At 34.0% G+C, this 22,923-nt stretch overlaps 1 protein-coding gene across 1 annotated transcript in view; it reads left to right on the forward strand.

Moving 5' to 3' along the window:
• Positions 1-907: 907 nt before the first annotated feature.
• The window catches only part of LOC140158589 (uncharacterized), a 40,406-nt gene continuing 18,390 nt past the window's right edge, over positions 908-22,923 (forward strand). Inside the window, 1 exon segment of the mRNA XM_072181736.1 lies at positions 908-1,205. Coding sequence (XP_072037837.1) covers positions 1,166-1,205 — 40 coding nt within the window. The 5' untranslated portion in view covers positions 908-1,165.

Below are 22,923 nucleotides of genomic sequence, written 5' to 3' on the forward strand. Positions count from 1 at the left end.
TAAAATCTTTGTATTTTCTTAACAGTCATATTTTCTTACAGCAATATTGTTTTATTCGTATTTGGTGTCAATTCCTTACGAAATAATCATAGTTATTATATTTTGAAGAAATATAGTCTCGCTGGTCCAATTTTCTCGAAATTGATGAAATAATTGATATTTTAAACCAAAAATGAGCATATTTACAATGTTTTCAGAAAAATAAAAATCGATCTTTGTGAACAAGGATGTGCATGTGTGCTTGGTTAATTTTTCAAAGCCAAATGTCACAAAAAGCAACAACTTGCCCACATACAGCGAAGATCAATTTTTTTTTCTTCATTTAAATACTCTGACCAAAGTTTCCCTGCATTTTTAACCCCATAGGGCAAACTAAAAAAATTATAAAAAATCTTTTTCAACTTCAAGGTGTATGAGGACCCTATGTCCTAAATAACAATTAATTCGAAATTTCATTTAATGCATTCATAATCCCCGTGTCTTGCAACTTTTGCGCTTTTCTATGTTTTTGGACAAAATGACTACTATATTAAATATTTATATAGTGGTGTGTCCTGCGCCGGGGGTGTGTCCATCTCCATGGCCAGAAATTTGAGTTTACTAGTAGGCCTATATTAAAAATTGCATGGCTGTATAAATATAATTTTACAACATTTTTTCTTCTTGTTCTTGAGTGATTTTTGTACGGTAACCTACCATATGTTTTCATAGACAGAAGATTATAATGATGTTATTAAATTCATAAACATGTGTGAGCCTCAAAAACCAATTTAATTCGCATGTGATCCCTATATTTAGTGATAGTCGCTTGGTTGGGAGAGCCACAGCAGCCTCGTTTTGGGGTGTGGTACGACGGTGGAGACCCTATGAATGACGTCACACATGCTCACGACACAACCTTGTTGACTGCCAACACAACCGATGATAGGCAAACGTAGCCAATAATATTTTCAATTTTTCTGACATTTTATCGTCATTGAAAGGCTTCAACAACCATGGCGATGTCAGGATGACATTTCCATCGACTATTCTGTGACATTTTTGAGTTGATTCAAAGTGGAATTTAGCAGAAATTTACGGGAATTCCCGTAGATATTGTGAGCCGGATTCGTTTCTTGAGTGTTTTGCGTATGCAGCAGCAGGCAATACTACGTAGAGATCAACCATGCCACGTCAAAAACAATCCAACCCGAAGCCGCTAAAACGTATGTATTCTCCAACATTTCTACCTTAACCAGTGTTAGTTTTGCATTAAATACAAGAAAAATATATTTCCTCATGTTTTTAGATTGTATTTGTTTATTTGTCGTGGCGAATAAGTGAAACTGAGATGTGTTTTTCGGATAGAATTTCGAAGGGTATGCGACAGATTTGGGGAAATACCTTCCAGGCGCTAGGCGGTCATGTCGGGGTTCCCTCATTAGCTATGGATTGAGCTGTTCCGTAAACATTACTCCCTCTGTACGAGGTGGGAGGAACGTTTGACAAACCGGGCCGTTGTGGCAGATTAATATTTGACAGTGTATTTTTAAAACTTTTGAATAACATTTTATTATTTTTGTGTTTTTTAACTTGCCGTTAGAAGTAAAAATATGCAAGGTTTGACCCCACACACAGAAGTTCGACAGGGTTAAATGTGGGAGTAGCATTCATAAAAGTAATAGCCCATTCACAGTGTGTGCGCGCGCCAGACAGCAATGGCAGGCAGGCAGTGAAAATACCACTCGCCTGATTTTAGACTTCGTTTTACGGAAATACTGCTCGTGTTTTATTCGCTTAAAAATATCTTGGAGCATTTGTCAGTCGTACAAAATGCATCTGTATATGCATTTAAAACCAAGTGGTATTGTGGTGATCAAAAGAAATCGGCATATGGTGTAAAAAATTGATAAAAACGACGCTTTTCGGGCGCTGTGTGAGTGTGTGCATATGCATGAGATTTTATCTATATCGGTGACGCGAGTTTGGAATTTCCCAATTCAGAGTCATATGCTCGCGTGACAGGTACATTTAGGGTGGTTGTGGGGTCAGGCGGAAATCGCGTTCCCTTTCATTCCTTTCTTCAAAATCATTGATTGTATTAGTTTTTCCTTCAATCAAATTAATTTATAAGGAAGTTAAACTGTATTATACATATGTATATTATTTCTATATTTAATATTCCACATAAAATATAGCTGCACAAGAAATTGAATGCTATGATAGACGACAGGCAGGTCCAATATTTTTTTCGTAGTCGGCTGCGCCGGCATCCACTACTCAAAATATTGGACCTGCCTGTCGTCTATCACACGGAAGAGGATAGGCAAAATAAAAATTACTATCGTTTATTCTCTAACTGGTGTATAAACTATGAAATTAATTTACTTTTCTACAAATCTTTCAATGTTTACTTTTGGGTTTTGGGAATTTTGTTAAATTTGATATAACCCAAACAAGCTAGGCCAGTGTACATACCCCGCATGTATATCCTCACTCAAGCAATTTCAGTTAATAAATTGAGAAGACAGTACTTCTCAGGCCATCAGGGTTATAATATTAATTATTATGAAGCAACTTTTTTCTGGCCTTGTTCATAGTAGATTCTGGCAGAAAAAAATAAAGTACAAATTTCTGATGAGTGATGACCAGTAGAATGCATTTTTAATACAATATTTTAATACCGAAAAGGGTGCAACTTGCTAGACTTGTTTGTGGAGTTTAGGGTTGGGGTAGGGCAGTCTTGTAATAAGACTAGAGTTGCACCCTATTCTGCAATCGCTCCAGGCCTGGTGGCAGATTCCCCCAGCTGCCCCCCTCAATTTGCAATTTTCCAATTTCACCACTACTGGCACTCACATGTTATGTCAGTTATGATGTAGGCCTACCGTACTAAGAATTGAAATTGATTTAATTTATGCCAACAGTGTTGATAAATCAAAAAATGCCAGCAGTTAGCATTATTTTTTTTTGTGGCCAACTTGACAAACATCACAGCCCCCAACATTTATATTTATATTTTGCACAATTTTGCACAACAGTCTTGAACTTTCAATTCAGAGGGCAACATTCAGGGAAGTCACATGGTGAGGGAAGCTAGTAAAGCTTTTTCTAAACTTCTACAAATTGGTGTGAGTGATGGTATGGTGTGACGTGTATGTGAGGGAGAAGAATAATAAGGCCATAGTGTCAATACTCTGCTCCTGTGCAGTGCTCCAGACAGAAGCCCTCTTCTATTTCATTTTTTGCAATAACACATTTTATACTGTAGAAAAAAGATCACTGACGTCATCAAAAGTTTAATATAGTTTCAGTTGAATCAGTTGGGTGTTAATAAGGCCTACTCAGTGCGGTGAACTAAGGATCAGTTTAGGGTGTTGTACCCAACTCTAAAGATTTTGCTCTAGACCAGTTTTCCAAACTCCCTGCTCCAGAGACCCGGAACATTTGGTATTTTTGTCCAGACAGGTGTTGTTTCTTTTAAAATTGTAACTTATAAAGTTCTGATTTTTAAAAAAATGATGGATTTGATATTTTATCTCCAGCAATTTCCAAGGGAAAGCTGGAGTTGGAGCTGCATGTGCATCGAGGATCCAGAAATAGCAAGGGAGCACCATAGTAAACTACATACCAGGACAGGGCATTTGTCATTTTAAAATGATTTGTGTTTTACTTACATGATCATTTAAAACTGATTTAAAAAATTAAAGACATTTGAAATTGGAGAGTATAAACTCATCCACTGTCTACATTACTGCGTGGGCTTGTGAATATTTCAATAAGCCTATCATGCTATTTAACATACATGCAGGTTTGAAACTTATATGCTACTAAGAATTGGGTTATCTGTGGCACAAATCGCATTCCAAATGCATTTTTTGACAATATGAGAACAAATTTTATATTATTATTATTTTTTTTTTTTGCGGATTTGGAGAGCCCCTTGACCTAGAGCCAAGTGCTGCATTTTTTTGGTGATTTTTTTTTCTTTAAATTTTTAAAAATTGACCATAAATGATTTCAGCACATGGCTTTAGATCCAGAGACTCTCCAAATTTATTGTTTAGATTTTGCATATTGGCGGGAAATCGCATAATTTGTGCATTTTTTTTTTTTTTAATTGAGGTGTGTCAGGCCTAAATTACTCCGTTCTTGTACTTAACTGTATTCAATAACCCAAACATTTTATTTCACTCAAACACATCCACACCCATATGACTTACAGATATGCGATTGTAGTCAGTCATAGATTGGTTTAAAATGGATTTTCCTTCATTTTTTCCTGTTTCTCCCAGGATTCAGTACCTACTTTTGTATTTGTTAAAATGCTATTGTGCAATAAGTATGAATGGTTTCTGGTCCAATGATTGAGCACAATAGTGCGTTCCAGGTCATACTATGAAAACAAGTCAACTGTGTCTAGTAAAAGGCAATTGTTCTGCATCAACCTGGATGGTATTTCCTTCCCCTTGGTATTGTTTGCACCATTTTGGGCACTTTCTTGGTAGTTATGGTACATGTACATGTAGGATATCTAATTCCAGTCCAGACTTGGGTTTTAGAGACTGAACACTTCTTTATTGATCACTAATATCATATGATACCTTTGTTCAGTAATTTCAGTACACATTTAATGATGGTAAGGGCAGGTAAGATATATTCAAGTGTAGTTTAAGGGAAGGGGCTAGGGGTATGAACGTTTGGACAGTATTTATTGTGGGACATTAGAGCACAGCAGATGTATCGAATTGCATTCTGAATACGAAGAATGTCCTTCTGATATCAAATAATTTTGATTTTTTTGAAATCACAATGTAATACACATTTTATGGCAAATCATTAAAAATTGATATTTTGATATTTAATAGTACTTGAAGTAAACTTTATAAATCTGATGATTTATACTTAAAGTGTATGTAGGTGGGATGAAAAGCCGACAATCAATTGAAAATTTTGACCTTTCGTATTGAAGATATGTATTTTTTTTAAAAAAAAACAAAAAAAAAAAAGGTCTTTTTGGGGAAAAAATCCATATCTTCAATATAAAAGGTCAAAATTTTCAATTGATCGTCGGCTTTTCCTCCCAGCTACATACACTTTAAGAATATGGTCATTTTCACGGTAAAGGGTGTAACTTTGGATTTTTAACATTTTGATCCGTAGTTTTCTAATAAAGCCACAGAATTCCATGATTTTTGGCCACATAAGTCATCTAGTTAGCAGCTACCTTGGGTAGCATAATCATCTTCGGGAGTTACTGCGTTCAGTTTTAGCAGGCTTAAATGTACCTAATATTGCCATTTTGAAAAACTGTAAAAAACAGTAACATTTTTGTAAAACCCTGTGTTTTCTTCAGTTAGTTCATGGATAATTTTTCTTATCCTAAAAGTACGGTCATATGTTCAGTAAACACTGCCACATTAGATTTAATTGTGAACAGCCCTGTATTTTTGAGAACCGGACTTGATATTTGTCGTTTGGAGGCTTCATTTTCCGTTAACAATTGTTAACAAACTTTGTGGGTATAGCTTTGGTTCATAATTCTTGGTTATTTCTTCACTTCTTCTTGATTCATAACAGTTGATATCTTAACTTGAAATGGGTAACAAAATTAGTTGATTTGCAAGCTTTTAAAATTTTATAAAATCTTGACTTCAAAGAGCCGATTTTCCGTTAACTTTTTGAAGCCTCCGAAACAAACTGTTCAGCAAGCTTGGGCAAATATAAATAAAAGAGCTCATCCAATCTATTTATCAAAATGTAGCAAAGTAGATCCTCAAGTCACTTGTTTTTAAATCATGGAGATATATATCACCGTTTGAAAATGGGACCCAATACAAACTTTCCGTTAACAATTGAAGCCTCCGAAACAAATGAAGCCTCCGAAACAACAGTAAACTTAATTATCATCTATGCATATCTAAATTGGTATGTTCCATATTGATATCTGCATTGTAATTGTTGCATGATATGTGCAGAATGTCATAAATTTAAAAAAAAATTGATATTATGGTTAATGCTTGAAAAATATACTGATATCCAAGAAAGCCGGTTTCGAGGCTTCACATGCAAATAACACCATACTTAACAAATGGGTGAAAAAATTATCATGTTATAAATCCTCAATATCTGCCGATAGAATCATTGATTCAATACACACAAGAAAATAACAGCTTAGATGATCCCAACAGTGTTGTTTTCAAAAAACTACTTCTGCCATGTTTAACCATTGTAAACATGAAGCCTCCGAAACAAAAAAAATGACTTGCTGTGATAATTTAATTTTTGTCACAACTGAAATTCAATACTTAGAAGCAAAGCATGAAAATTGGTAATTGTGATATTTTTTACCTATTTTTTCATGTCAACTTGTAGTAGTTAGCCAAATATTTTACTTTTATGATCACCTGTGTTGTTAACTGAAGCCTCCGAAACACAAATCGCTTGAATTGCCAATTCTAAAAATAACTCCAATTTCTGTGAAACTTGGCTGGGAGGTTCCTTTCATCAAGTAGTATTTGTACATGAAGTTAGACATTTAAATTATTTTAGGAACCCAATTAAAACTTAAAAAATATGTTTAAGGTTGGGAAATTTCCATTGCAAATGACCCTTGATGTTAAAAATTTTCAAAATTGCAATTACAAACATAGCAAAACATGGTATCAAATTTAACTTATATCTGTTGACTTACTTTGGAATGGGATTTCACATGTATTCCAGCTTTCATGTCATAATTTTCTGAGCTTATGTAAAATACATTTTTTCTTAGATTTTAACCAAAATGTTATGGAAATGTCAAATTTTTTATCAGAAAGCAAAAGGTTTAAGCCTTGAAACACTATTTTACTGGAATTTAAGTTGCTTCTATGCATGATTACAGTAAACAGAAACATATTTAAGTGGTTTGAAATTTTGACCCTAAAAATCAAAAGTTACACCCTTTACCGTGAAAATGACCATATATCATTAGATTTATAAAATTTATTTTGAGGACTGTTATATCAAAAATTTGAAAAATATCAAATTTTAATAATTTGTCATCAAATTTGTATTATATCGTGAATTTCAAAAATGAAAATTATTTGATATCAGAAAGACATGCTTCAGATTCAGAATGCAATTCGATCGCCTGACGATGCTCTCATGTCCCACAAAAAATACTGTCGAAACGCCATAAACGCTCATTCTAGATCCCTTAAGGGGGTACTACACCCATTGATTTTTTTTTTTGCATTTTTTGCATTTTGTGAAGAAATTACAAAAAAAAAATGGACAAAAATGGTATGCAAAATGAAGGGCAAATCTTCTCGTTTATTGGTGGCATCGGTATCAACGTAGCTTACATGCTTTTAAAAGTAGAAGCCAAAAGGTGGTACATCACTGATGATTTAAATTCACTTCATTTTGGAAAGCTTACTATCAACGGTTTCGTTAAAATTTTGGATATGTGTTGCTAACACGTTAGGGAAATAAAGTTGATATGTAAAATGGGAATAAGTGGTTCCTGATTTCTTTTATGACTTCATGAACTTGGTGCTCCACAACTATCAAAAAAGGAACTGGTTAAAATGCTTCTATTTTCAATGTTGAGCTATATTTTGTATTTTTAACTTGCGACATTATTTCACTGAAACTTAATTAAGCCACAGGTAACAGGTTACCACAACCATACTACAGCAATGTTGAAAAAAATTGTATTTCTTGTCACCTATACCACCATATTGGGTAGTTTTCCGTAAGCTTAACGTTTGTGATTTTGGTAACTATTTTATATTTATTTGTGAAATCCATCGCAACTAGGCATTCTAAATTGTACTCACCATTTACATCCCAAGGTATATTAGTATATCCACCTTGCACTTCTCGATATATATCCAGTTAAAGACAGAATATCAAAATTATTCCTCATTATGATATCACAAACTCTCACATGTGTATTCAAAATTGATGCTTAAATTTGACCTGAACCAATTGACCTATAACCTGACATACGGTGACCTAATAGCCTTTTCTTCTCCTAACAACACATTATAATATTATTGACTAATGACTATACATCCATTGTGTAAGTGTTTATATATATTTTGCATGCACCACTAGATTTTCTATAGAGAGTATAACAAAGGATTTAATGTATTCTATTCATGTACCCTACTTGAACATGCTGAATAGAATAAATCATGGTTTGTTATGAAACACGCATCTGAGTAACTAGGATACAGTAAACAAAATATATATAGGGCTAAAATGACTTACTAAAATTGTTTAAAAGCACTTTTTTTCTTCTTTTTTTCATATTTTTTTTATTTCACATGATCCGTGCATATATCGCCTAGCTATAAATGAAAAATATTTATTTAGACCAATCAAACCAATATATGGGTGTAGTACGCCCTTAAAAGTTGTGTATTAAATAGGCTGAATAGCCTACATGTCAATCCATAACCTTACCCCCCCCCCCAAATATTGTCTGAATGTTTTAAATATAGGCCCGATTTTTTTTCATTTTAGGCATGTAGGTCAATTTCCTACATTTTACAGAAGAAATGTACCACATTTTGATCAAAAAATTAGATAATTATATGAAAGCATAGACCCTGGAAATTTAAGTTTGCAACAAGACATTTTTTCTTGATCTAGTACATACGATTTACCATAGACCCTGGAAATTTTTCCAGGGTCTATGGATTTACATTTATGGGGGGAAATAAAGAAATTTAGCATGATCTGTTAACTGTTGTTTTTAAACCTTTAAATTTAAATCATTTCGCAGTCAACTCCTTGTCCGAGCTTAATAGTTGAAATGTAGGCCCTAATCAAAATAATGTCAATTAATTTCTCATCAGTTCTTTAAGACTTTTTTTGAAATCTTGAACATTCATAATATCATTTTTGATTTTAAACTTGCATTTTTTAAGTCTTTTTAAAAGCCTTGAAGTTTGTTTCCGGAAGGTGCAGGTGGCGTAAAAAGATAAATTCAAATTAATTTATTTTTTAATTTTAAGGATATGGGAACATTTGTCTCAAATTATATTGAACATTGTATCATTAGGTTGGATGTGATAGGAAAATTATAGATTTATTTTCATAGGATATTAATAAGGCCTATGGTAAATTAGGGATTTCATATTGCTTGTTGTTTTGTTTGTTTTTTTTTTGGGTTTTTTTTTTTTGTTTTTTTTTTTTGTTTGTTTTTGTTTTTTTGTTTTTTTATGTTTTTTTGCCTTAAGTACATGTATGATGTGGATTCAATAGCAGAGCTGGTGGATTTTAAAAATAGTATGTGCTCAGAGAGCTTCCGAGGACTTAATTCATTTAAAATGTACTAACTTCCCTTGTACTTTCCACATTGGTTGGTACAGCTTGGTACACTAGCTGATTCAGTATTAGGACCTAGAATCTAGTGAAGTACTAATTTCTTGCATCTCAATTAGTAAACAAAAGTGCAATCTTCTTTTGATGAACATTAAAATGGGGTTGCTTGGTACATTGCGTAGCCTTCATAAAACAGTAATGTATGAATTTTGCTAGTCGGCCATTTTGAATGTTTTTAGCACTATCATCAACCACATCGTCATCACTGTTGCTTACAACACTTATAAATTCATAACTGATCAGTATGGGCTTGCCATCTGAATGATAATAAATGCTGGATAATTTCTGCTTGCCAGACTATGTGACTCAGTCCCCAAAGCCAAGTCGTGTTGTTAGCTAGCATACTACGCAACCGTCAGGTGTGTTGATGTGCCGGTTCTATGCATGGAGTTTTATCATCAATACCGATGGATGCATGGTCAGGTGACTCATTCAACTATTTCATCTGATTTGTGTGTACATCAGATTTGGCAAGATTTCTTGCATTGAAATGTTCAATTTACTACATGTGTGTCTTTCTCACATTAAAATAAAATAAAAGGAAGGAGGGAAAACAATATTTTAACTACATATAGGCATATATAATAAATAAAATGTGTTTACAATTATGAAATTAATATTCCAAAATACTAACAAGACAATCTCAATGACACAGGAAGAGTAATGGTTATATTTTTTTAATCCAACACAAATATTTGTTACATTTCAAAAAAAAAAAAATCTGTACAAACCCAGCTATTCATTCAATATTTATGTATTTATTTGATTTTGTGATCTACAATATCATCCCCCACATCTCAAAAAAAGTAAGTTGAGATTTTTATACTGGAAACCTCTGGCTACATAATGTTTATGTACAAACAAATTCTGTGCAGATTAATTTGTTTAGCAAATATTGTGAAATTTTAATTACGTTCTGGTACAGCAGATTATAGGAATCAACTGAAATTTTGGGAATAAGCTTTTTTCATGGATATTTACTGAAAATTGTAATAAAAACTTTATTAAAAAGTGGATTAAAGGATCACAAAATACTCCTTTAACTTTAAGAATCGCTTTGAAAACAAGATGATAATTAGACATGTAGAAACACCTTAGCTAAACCAACGACTAAAAGTAAAACAAAATAATCCTTTGAAAAATCTTAATCAGGTAGCAGCTCTTGAAATATATTATGAAATCAAAGAGTTGAACACTTGTGCTGATTGATTGATCATAGAATGAATTCTGTGGGAACAAAAACACCCACTATTTGTACAATTTTTAGCAGCTACTCAGAGGTCAGAATTGAATCCAGAAAGTGCATGACTTGCAGAGATTTCTCACCAATTTCTCTCATTTTTTTTCCTTCAAAATTAAAAACTCTTTTTTTACACTGAACCCCCCCCCCTAAATTTCAAGTTGCTGCCACGGAAATGGAGTATGAAGCTTAAATTTTCAGCATTTTACTTTCTCAACAATATCTACCACCACACAGAAAAAGAAAAAAATTGCAGAGGTGCTGTGGTGCACATCCCTGGAGTTGACATGGATTGGCTCTTTAGCGATGTTTCATTCTTAGGCAAGACAGGATATTGTTTGATCTAAGAAAGAGAAGAAAGTGAGCTTGAATCTGGTTATTAGGTTCTTTGTCAAATACAGGACACATTTTTCATGTTGAATGGTTTTCTTCCGGCAAGTTGAGGAGCAGGCAATAGGGTTTCTTTTGGCAAGTTGAGAGGCAGGGTGCCCAGAAATTCAACCCTGAGTGGCCAAGATGAACAGATTCCAAATTAGGCTGATTTTTCATGTTTTTGGCATTTTTGGGTTGTTTTTTTTTGGTGTAAAACCCAGCTACTCCCCCCTCCCGCATGCAATTGTGTGTGTGTATGTGGGGTGGGCATAATTTTGCATGATAGGCTTGTATGATAAGGCAGAATATCATAAAGCAGACACCACAGCCAGTGAGCAGACACCGAGGGAATAAACCGGGGAATAAAACAATGCTAGACCTACTCTAGTACTCATGCCATTCAGCCTTAAAGTGATCAATTTCACATTTCAGGGCATCAGATAAAGAGGCATGTACATAAGGTACTCAGAAAATCTCCTATAAAAGTATAAATGTCCCTTTAAATTCATAAGAACTTTGAAAGCAGTGTCAGAAAGGCTGCAGGCTGAAGCTGCATACCTAGACTATTTGTAATTGTTTGTCCCAAGTTTAAATCCCCAAATCAGGTGCCAAATGTACACTGGGCCTTCTATATTGTGAAAGCAACATGAGCAAATTGCTGAGAACTGGAATGAGTGCTGTCGGGTTTAGTGAACAATAAACTGCAAAATATTTTCCCCAGAAATTGTGGTACAGCACCAACTTTATACTAAAATTAAAAATATATTGTTTCAGTTTTGAGGGAATTTTTGTTTACTGCCTCCAGGGTTGGTTCACTCCTATCAAAGTCCAGACTGGAAAATGTAACTAAATTTAACACAATTTTATATTATGAACCCATCGCATCAAAACATGCACTGTTGTCTTCAAACATGTAACTTTAGCTCTCTAGTTTATTAAAGGTGGGTGGTTCAAATCCAATTAGAGCTACGTGTATGCTGAGACCTGAACAAATATAGGGGAGATTGGGGTTAGTTGGAACGCGGGGTAAGTTGAAACATTGTATTTTTTTCTGACACAAAAAATAATTTGGTAAAATACTGGCACCTAGTAATAGGGATTAGTAAGGGTCATCCACCAAATTAGCAACAGCACTGATGCCCCACCAGTGTTTGGCTTGGGAAAGGAATATCTGTTTTTTGACTTTCTGTCTAATTTTTATACTCCTCATAAAAGTTGCGTTATCTCCATGTTGTTTGAAGATTCAGGGATAATTTTTTGAGTATCATAAGCACTAGTAGTAAGTCCCAGAATAATGTTAAATAAAAGTTTTATTGTATTTCTTATTTTGTGTAATGAACTTTGAAATGTAAAAATAAGCATCGGGGTTAGTTGAAACTTTTGAGGTGGGGTTAGTTGACACGTGAAAATCGCATAGAAAAATATGGTTAAAAATTTGACTTAAAAATTTGTAACATGTTTACCATTTCTTCAATATTGCTTTAATATGGTTAAAAAGCAATAATACAAGCAAAAAGTGCACACAGAAAGTACATTTTATAATATTTTAGGCTTCTCATATTTTGGTCCATGGTGACACTCGTCACCTTGTGTCCAAAGTATTGATCTGCACTCCCACATATTTATTTATTCATTTTTTCACACTGATTGTATGTTAAAGGGTGCCTTCAAGGGAAGTATAACCCTAACAACACAATAATAATTATTTTGAAATTTTTACAAGCCATGTTTCAACTAACCTCACCTATGTTTCAACTTACCCCAGGGGTGGGGTTAGTTGAAACACTTTTTTTCAAATTTTCAAATTGGATTATATGAATAATCATTAGCAGGTCCAATAAAGTTTAAGGCTGTATTTGTAGCATGTATGTATATGTTTATACTGATATGGTTAGTGTTTCTTGAAAGTAATCAGTTTGCGTTAAAAAGACGATTTTGTGAAAAATGTTTCAACACATAGAACCCCAATCTCCCCTACCTTTGTTTTGTTTATCATTCAAAGATCCTAGATCGACCCACTGCAAAACAGTTTTGGAAAACAAAAGAAAAGTATAACAAATAAAATGGCAAATCATCAAAAAGAATAGCAGGTCTAACATGTATTTAGATTTTACAAGGAAAAAAACAAGTAAGCCAAAAATTGTGGCATTGTTTACAATATATTTTCAGGAAGATGTAGTGCATAGTGGCATACTTTCTCAGGTAGACAGCAATAATTTAGCTTACAGGTAGCCTGTCTACATAGAGCGCTAACAGCAGGCTGACTAACTTACTGACTGGGGATCACCATTGTACACTCATTTTATGTTATGTGTTTTGTCCTCATGATACAGCTTGCAAGCTAAGAGAGAGAGCCCAAACGTTAGCTCTCTGATAAATATATCTATAAATAGAATGAGTAATCATTGACTGACTGCCATGGAGTAGTACTAGTAGTGGATGATGACGTCAATGCAAATGGCGTAAGTTTGAAGTATAGTGGACTGGCTTCATTCAGTATGAATAATGTGTGTAATATTTACATAGACTGTGCACAAGACTTGATAATTGGACAATATCGTTATACTATTATTACTATGGATGTTCAATATTTTAAAAACAAAACACTATTAATAGGGGGGGCACACATCAGTAAATTTGTGTTCACAAATTGACTCAGAGCTGAATACTTGTCATTTTTGATTAACACATAATATTTATTTTGAGCATTTCAGCAGACTCATCTTTTTTACATTAATGTGTAGATATATTAATAAATGTTTATAAAGGTAATTAGCCATTTAGAAAATTCCATGCTGGCTTTTAACAAGGTAAGGAGTATAGTATCTGTCAATACGGATATCAAAATTTGTAAGAAAATTCTCATTTGGTCACTTTGGAAACTGAATTAGCCTCGTTCAGCATCAAATGCAATCTATTTCTAAGTTGGTATTTCTGGATCATGAGTAACATATCTTTCTTTTGACACCAAAACTAAATTTCAACGATCAATTTCAAATTTTAACATTTTTTTCCTCAAAACATGTGCGTTTTCCCATAGGAAATGTCTTACAAGGGTGAAATTCTCATTTGGTCACTTTGGAAACTAAATTAGCCTCGTTTAGCTGTATGTATGCAATCCATTTCTAAGTTAATATTCCTAAATTTTGAATAAAATATCTTTCTTTTGATACCATAAAGATGTTTATACGACGTTTGGATTCCGAATGGCAATCAAACAAAAAGTTTGTTTTTTCCCTTAAAACGTGTGTGTTTTCCCATAGGAAAAATGTCCCTTATTTAAGTTAATATTGAGATTTTTCCATTTTTGGAGTGCAATTTTCAAAATATTATGATATACCTGATGCTTTTTGTTCTTTTAGTGGTTTATCTTCAAGTCTAAGAGTTGTTTTACCATGAATATGGACATTAACAATTCATATTTATAATCTGAGGGCATCCTAAACTTGCTATTTTGCTCTGTGAAACCACTTTTTGGTTAGTTTTGCGACAATTCGTCGGCTGTATTCCATAGTGGCGTATAGTGATTTTTGGTCATTTTTTTGAAAATTGGCACATATGTTTTTAATGATGTTCTCTTTCATTTTTCTAAGTCTCATCAGTCATAATTAGCTAATTAATTAGTAATTAATTAATTAAATGTGGCGATATAGTTACAAAGTGACATTTTTGTATTCCATAGTGGCGTATCGACCATACGCCACTTTTGATACACATTTTATAATTATGAAATATCGGCAAAAATGAAAAACATCGTATGTCATAGTGGCGTACACGATCGGACCTATACGCCACTATGGAATACTGAACGACGAAAAGTAACGCCATAGGGATTACACGGCGACCGAGGTGGCGTCACGGTTAACGTTAGGTTAGGGTATTGCGTTTTGTTTGTTTTCCATAGTGACGTATAGTTTTATTTTCAGTTTGCCAGCAATAGTATGTATTTATTTCTTTTGAAAAATATATAACAATAAAATCTATTTAGTTTACTACAGAAATTTTACATCATTTACAAAATATAATGAATGTCTGATTTACACAACTCGATTTTAAATTGGCATTTCTTCAAACCCGATTTTCTCGAAAAGTTGTTTATTCATGGCGCCCACTATACGCCACTATGGAATACGGACTGACCTAATTGTTGAATTTTAAGTTTTCTTGCATTTTTGGAGTACATTTTTCACCAAACTAAAGCAAATGGTGTGCCTTTTGATATTTCAGTGCTTTGATATTAAGTTATATAGTAACTTTAAATGAAAATTGAACATTAGAATCATATAATTTGGAATTTTCAGCTCGCTAATGATGCCATCTCGTGCAAAATGCACGATTTTGGCCAAATTTTGGTGAAAAAACAGCCATTTTCCGAACCTTTAAATTGCTGTAACTCAAAACGATTTGTCCGATTTGAACCATTTAAATTGAAATCTTCTTCTTTTGTAAGAATTATCATATAAGCTTAAAATCAATAAGATATATTATAGTTACAAAAATGGTGTGCCCCCCCCTACTATTAACAGGCAATGGATTTTAGGAATCCATACTCAAATGTTATAAATGTCTTTTTAATACCATTTAAAAAAAATTTATGCATTTTGAAAGGAACCATTACAATCGCAATGAATCGGTGCTTAATTTTATATCATGTACCAGTGCATGTAATAATTGCTTCTGTGCATGTGGAATTTCCTCTTTGCATCATGTACTTTTTAGCCTTCTTTTTGGAATAAGGCATATTTTGTTCACATATTTGCCCACATTTGTAGGTTTATTTTCAAATGGATCCAGGGCTGCCATGAATATTTTAGTGATAACACACATAGGAATTACAACTGACTAATTTGACCTTTGTAATGATCAGTGTTTGTCTGAGAGATTTAAAATAAGAAAAAGTCCAACTGTTTTTATTGGTTAGTAATTAGTTCAATAGATACTATACCATTTAATTTGGTCAGAGCTTCTCACTTCACTCCCTCCTTCACCTGTTCAACATTTTTATTTCAGACCAAATCAAAATAAGTTCAAGTTGCGCATGTGTATAGTACATTTTTGTACAGTATTTGTACATATTTTACACACAGTATAAGGTTGATTCTACTCTGCTCACCTGTTTAATTTAAAAATGTATTTATTTTTATTCCAAGAACTGCCAATCACCCCAATAAGTCAAAAGAGACCAATGGAATGCTAGACATCATACACAAACTGACACAAACCTATGCTGGGAAACTCTGTCCAGGGCTGGAAAAAATGCAAGATTTCCCGGGAACATCAAGATTTCCCTCCAAGTTTGCAAAATTTCCCTCCAGTATTGAAAATGTTCCCATTATTTGTTATGTATTTCTTTGTTTAGAAGACAAAAATTTCCCTCCAAATCCCAAGTTCTGCACTTTTCCTAGGTATCTATTCCTAATGTGTCTGTCTCTCTTTTTCTCTCTTGAAGTTAAAATTAATGAGATGGACTTTGTATTGCCTATTTGTTTATTATCTAGTTTGAGAAAATACTAATGTGTTTCAGGTGGCTTTATTTAAAATATTTAATTGTAGTTACGCAAATGACGCGATGGTGCAAAGTTCATTGATGCCGGCTGCTGAGTTTCAAAGTCTAGATACTACAAGATACGTAAAATAACATATCAATTGATAAGTGCCAACCTTTGGTAACATAGTAGTGTTGATTCACAAATATACCTTTGAAACGGAAGGTTTGATGCCTGATATTACTATCATTTTATCTCAAAGTGCGATGACAAAGAAGAACTTTGTTTTGTAATGCAGTTTCCAAATTGTAAAAACAGATTGACTGGGGGAAATATGACTACTGGAATAGGTAATGTTGTGGTAGAGCTCTTTTTAGCTAAAACTTTTTAATGGTGTGCATTATGCACTTATGTTTTTTTTTTTGTTTTTTTAATAATTCATTTTAAAATAAAATTTAGCATTTTGGTTGTCTCAATTTAATTGAGAGCTAGAGGATGAGGAAATGAAGGTCAATTAGAAAAAATAACATACAGTGTACATTCTTTCAAAGAAATGTTCTTAGAACCTACATGTAGATTGTAGATCCATAGAAAATGTTGCTTGTCGAGTGTACCTATTTTTGTTGTGTTTACAGCGACATTACATGTGGTCTCTGTATTTACTCGAGTCTCTTTTTCAAAACGTTTTGGGTCTTTTGGGGAAAAAATGTATCTTCAATAAAGGTCAAAATTTTCAAATGATTGTCAACATTTCCTCCCAGCTACATGCACATCCCATCATTAGATTTTTAAAGTTTACAAAGTTAGAGGACTGTTAAAAATATAATAATTTACCATATAAGTACAAATTAAGTATTGTATTGCAAATTTTAAAAAAATCCAAATTTGATATCAGCAGTGGTGGCACCAGGAGTTTTTTTCAGGGAGGGGCAAAAGTGAATTTCAGGGGGCAAAATTGACAAATTTGCCGCAAAAAGTGGAAATTGACATAATTTTGCCTCAAAAGTGGGGGGTGGGTTGGTAAATTCCCCATTCCCCTGTAGTGCCGTCACTGGATATCAGAAGGATATTCCTCGTATTCAGAATGCAATTTGGTGTGTCAGGTCCCACAAAAAATACTGTGCAAACATTGTTATCCGATCCCCAACTTCTGGTTAAAGTCAAATCTGCGAAGTATGTGCACAAGTTTTTGCACAAGAGAAGAGATGACTATATGGCAGCAAACCAAAATATCTTGCTAGGTTGTCCAATTGGCAACAATAAGCCTTCATTCCAAACATTTCAAATGAGTTTAACTACAGAGGACTTGTCACTTCAAGTCCCTTCACTTTCATGATGTTGGAAAAGAAAACTTGACAAAAGATTATGGGCCTACAAATGTATAACATAACTTTTAGTATATTAAGGCACTTTTAAAAATGATGCGGCGCCAATGATGCCTTTGGTTCCCCATCTATTAGTTGAGCAGATTTGTGTAAACAGAGTTGCCTAGATATTATTTACCATAATAATAATGGCCAGTCACCTCAAGAATTAATAAAATTATTATTGGAAAACGTCAAAATTACGCTTACCCTAATTTGTGCATGTAAAACGTTGGTTGCTAGGCAAATAATGGCGTGCAATTAATAAGCGACCATTGGATTACCAGCCAGGCATATATGTAGCAATTCATCCCAATATTACTTAATTCAATGGTTAAGACATCCTTGTCACTGCTTGGCACTGGTGGGCGATGATGATGCTATTTCAAGTGAAGCTGATAGAATGATGCAGGCTATGTTAATGATTTTCTAAGAAAATCATGACATGCTTGAAAATGTTCTCCAAAATCTGTGATCAATGTCATATGAGTCTGAGAAAGACAATATTTGGGTAGTTTAGTTTGTAAGGTACTGTGTCCCTATTCTGTAAGATGTGATAAAAAGTGACCATTTGATAAGAAGTAATATATTTAAAGATCCCTTAACCCTAGAACTATGAAGGAGGGGGTTGTACCAACCCACCCTAAGATTTTTTATCCGTCATAAAAAAACGCATGCGTTTACGCCGAAACGACCTAAGCTAATCGTAGATACATTCTTTGCGCTCATTTTAGTGATTTTCACCCCACCACCTTACCCAAGGGTAAGACCGGCCATCAAAGATGGCCATAGAGGGGGGTTTGGTGAGGCCCCAATGATTTTCATTTAGCTCAAGTGTGAAATTATTTCAAGAGCTACTGACTTTTTACTTGTTAGTGAAAATAGTCATTTCCTTTTATATTTGGCAGAAAATTTGGTGAAAATCACATCTTTTGAGTCGAAAATCAATTTTGCTTATACTTTTGTATAGCCAGAATTGCCCAAATTTGCATGGGTGCCCTCACGTCATAGCGTCATTATGTGGGGAATGTTTGGACTTATTTTGGTATCACAAGAGGAGACCCACATTAGTACCAAATATAATTTGTACAAATTTGAAAATAGGATGACACAAGTATGCCGCATATTTTTTGGTTTGATATTTATATGTCTATCAAGATAATTTCTTTAGCCACCGGATAAGCTTTGTTCCAATGAAATCGATGGTATACAAGTGAAGATATGGCCAGTTAAGTAATCTAGTCTTAAAACCGCTTGGCCACTTTTGTCTGAGTATGACAAGTGACTGAATAGAGTTCAACCATGGACCAAAGGGTCTGTGTTTAAACAATGGGGTATTCGAAGTGGTAGAAATAAAAATATAAAGTTTACTTCAAGGACTGTTAAATGTACAAAATATAAATTTTAATAATTTGCCATAAAAAGGAAGGTTTTATTTCAAACTCTAATGGTGACCCGCAGGTCAAATTGCTAGAATTGTACATTAAACACACCTAAGCAGACAATTCAATTTGCAGGCAGCAGCTTAATCAGCGCCAATATTGCAACATTGAAACAAACAACTATACAAACATCCAATCCAACCCAACCCCACCCCCAGTAGGCAATGAGGATAAAGTGCCTTTGCCCAAGGACACAACACGTTGGCACGAGCGGGGCTCGAACTCGCAACCTATGGATTATGAGTCGGGCGCCTTATCCACTCGGCCACACATGCTCCTCAAAATAACATTGGTATTATATCGCGAATTTTAAAAAAGACAATTATTTGATATCAGAAGGACATTCCCTGTATTCAGAATGCAATTTGGTGTGTCTGATGTGCTCTCAGCAGGTCTCTCAAAAATACTGTGCAAACATTGCTATCCGATCCCTTAAGCGTGTATTTATTCACAAATGAACAGAGAATAAAACTCATTCAATCAGTTTAATGTCGAGAGTTCAATCCTGAAGGACCAAAAGGCAGGTCAGTTTGTAAGTAAGATACCATTCCATGGTTCAGCAAAAATAAGAGAAAAATTAAAAGTAACAAGAAAAATTATGAAAACAAAGATGTTCTCGTGTTCAACTTTCATTGTATGATATTTTGATTGTCAGTCAGTAAGACACTCTCGACACACCTGTCATCTTGCTCTCGACACCCCTGTCATCTTACGCTCATAAGTTACTTTTAAGATGTAGGCCCAATACATGTGAGTTGAAACTTATCAGACATTACAAGAAGGATGAATAAATAATATCTGAAAAATGACAGTGTTTTGTTGTATCATCGGAAAATACAGCTTATTTGCTACTTTTTTGTGAGACACCTTGTTTAGCATTTGTATGGTAGGCCTATAGTGCATTTCACTTTAATTGGGACAATCACAAATCCTAATATTTATAATAATTATTGGCAATTTCTGTATAGCACTTGAGAATTTTCAGATCACCCAGCTGGGCAGCCATACAATTTCAGATACATAGATGCTGGAAGCTCATGTTTTATGAATGTTGTGTTGTATGTAGAGCATGCTATAGCTTGTTTCTTGTGTTGCCTGTATTGGTAGCATGAAGGTCCGCCCAATCATCTCTCCAGCATTTTTTCTTTTCCTCTTTTACCTGGACCCAGGCAAGGTTAGGGTTTTGCCAGCCTGCACTTGACCAACAGCCTGAACATGACGGTATCTATTATAGAGGGCATCATTCATGATTATAATAATTTTGTTTCAAGTCAATAGAGGGCTCCCTAGCATATTCCTGGTGATATAATTATGTAGTTTACAGTTCCTGACTTTATATAATGTGCAAACCCCTGAACGTCAAAAGAATTATAACATTCTGATTGGAATGATTTTAACCAGAAACATTTTATCTTTAAAATATATAATTATTAGCTTGTTTGAAACAAAGCAGAGGTGCCTGTTAGGCTGCTCAAGTGCTTAACAAATACATGATCAGGAAAGATTTTGCCTACACACTTAAAAATAGGTAGGCAAAATTACCCTAAAGTAGTCGTTTTTGACCCCATATGCAGGGTCAACTATGCACCAAACCCATTGAAGTCATTTTGACCCGGTACATGAAGTCAATGATTTGACCCAAATTGTAGTTTAAAATTACTACATTTAGGGTCAAAAAATGATTTGACCCCTAACAGAGTCAATTGAAAAATAACCCTATTAGTGTCAAAAAATGACTATATCCGGGGGTCATAATTAGAAAATTACCCCTAACGTAGTTGAAATGACTACATTCAGAGGTCCCGGTTTGAAAATGACCCCGAAACGTGGGTCAAAAGATGACTATATTTGGGGTCATTTAAATATGACCCTTTTAGGAGTCAATTTAATATGATGTCAACAACTGAAAATGACCCCTATGGTGGTCAAATTTGACTTCATCCGAGTTATTTCAAATTGACCCCTAAATTAGTCAAAATTTTGACTACCTATTTTAACTACCACAAGTGTGTACATTTGCTTCAAAATGAGATCAATTGTAGATTTTTTGCAGGGGCATTGAGGGGGCAAAGTGAATTTCAGGGGGGGGCAAAATTGCATAAAAAGTGGACATTTTCGTAATTTTGCTGGGGTGAGCAACAGGGGGGAAAGAGTTCTGACTGGGGGGCATGGATAATATCCAGCAAAGAATACCTAAATTACCATGACTTTAAAAAAAAATTCTTTTCTTGAACTTCTCAGACTTGCGGGAGCTCTTCTCTACAACTAAACACATGATCTGTATTTGTAAGGAAGTCACCCACAGTTGCAGGGCAGAAGGCCAGCTAGTTACACTGTGTGGTACAACCCTGCCATGCTATAAACAAGGACTTGGGGATATCCGGCAGGAAAATAGCAAGAGAAGCAGTGCTCCACAAGAAAGTGCTGTGTAACACGAAAACCTACATCAGAGTGTGTAATTTTCTCATATTGATGAAACTGAAAATTGTATTATGTCCCAAATTGACTCACCTGAAATGGTACATTATTATATGTGGTGCAGCACATCAAATTATTATCAGTGTTAAAAGTAGCCTCTCTTTAGTACATTTTCCTACAAGTTTTCTTGTTTTATGGTGATTTTTCCTCAAAGTTAATGTTCCATTTAATGTCCCATATTGACTCACCTGAAATGGTACATTATAATATGTGATGCAGCATGCCAAAGGGGGGGGGGGGGCTTTACAGCAAAGTGCTTTTTAATAGAGTAAAATCTAAGACAAAAAAATAAGGAAAATAATAATACAAATTTGGGATGTTTTTTCACTAAATAAAAATAATATGAATGTCATGTTAAATTTAGCAAATGCGGTGTCATTTTCAATCTTGTAAAATGCTTTCAAAGCAAAAATACTTAATTCAAAATTGACTTCACCTGCAAAATCCCCCCTCCATTTGATGTGCCGCTGCTGCCGCATCATCACATATTGCAAGGTCCATACAGATTTTGATTTGCTAGTAAATATTCTTTGGCAAGAATCAAATTATGGAATATAAAGGGTTCACAAAAAATAACTCCCCCCTAAAATTACAAAACATTTTTTCGCATAACTTGACATATATTTCGTGGATTTGAAAAATTTAAAACCTGTGAATAAAGGAATTGTTTTCTACCCTCCCAATGTTCTTTCGTCTGAAAATCTTTTTGTTTTGGCTAAAAATAATCACATTTTCTAAAAATGATGCTTTCAGAAAAAGTTGCACTTTTCAACATCCTCATTTATGTCAAAATTAGCTTCAACAAATCATTATTTTGCACTACGTGATGGTTTCATGGGTGACTAAGAGTTCAGAGACAAAAAGGTGAAGGAAAAAAACCCAATTAAATCAATCGTAACATTGATACCGAGAAAGATTTGTACATTACATGTATGGGATGTTGAAAAGCGCAACTTTTTTAAAGCATCATTTTGGAAAATTGTGATTATTTTTGACCAAAACAAAAAAGATTTTGAGAAGGGATAACTTTGGTAGAGTAGCAAAAAGATACATCTATTCACAAGTTTTTAAATTTTCAAATCAACAAAATGAATGTTAAGTTATTCAAAGAAATGTTTTGTAACTCCTAAATTGATTTTACCATTTTTGAAACACCGGCTCAATAAAATCTTCTAGAAAAACCC

The sequence above is a fragment of the Amphiura filiformis genome, chromosome 8 (genome assembly GCF_039555335.1).
Source record: "Amphiura filiformis chromosome 8, Afil_fr2py, whole genome shotgun sequence".
Taxonomy (NCBI): domain Eukaryota; kingdom Metazoa; phylum Echinodermata; class Ophiuroidea; order Amphilepidida; family Amphiuridae; genus Amphiura; species Amphiura filiformis.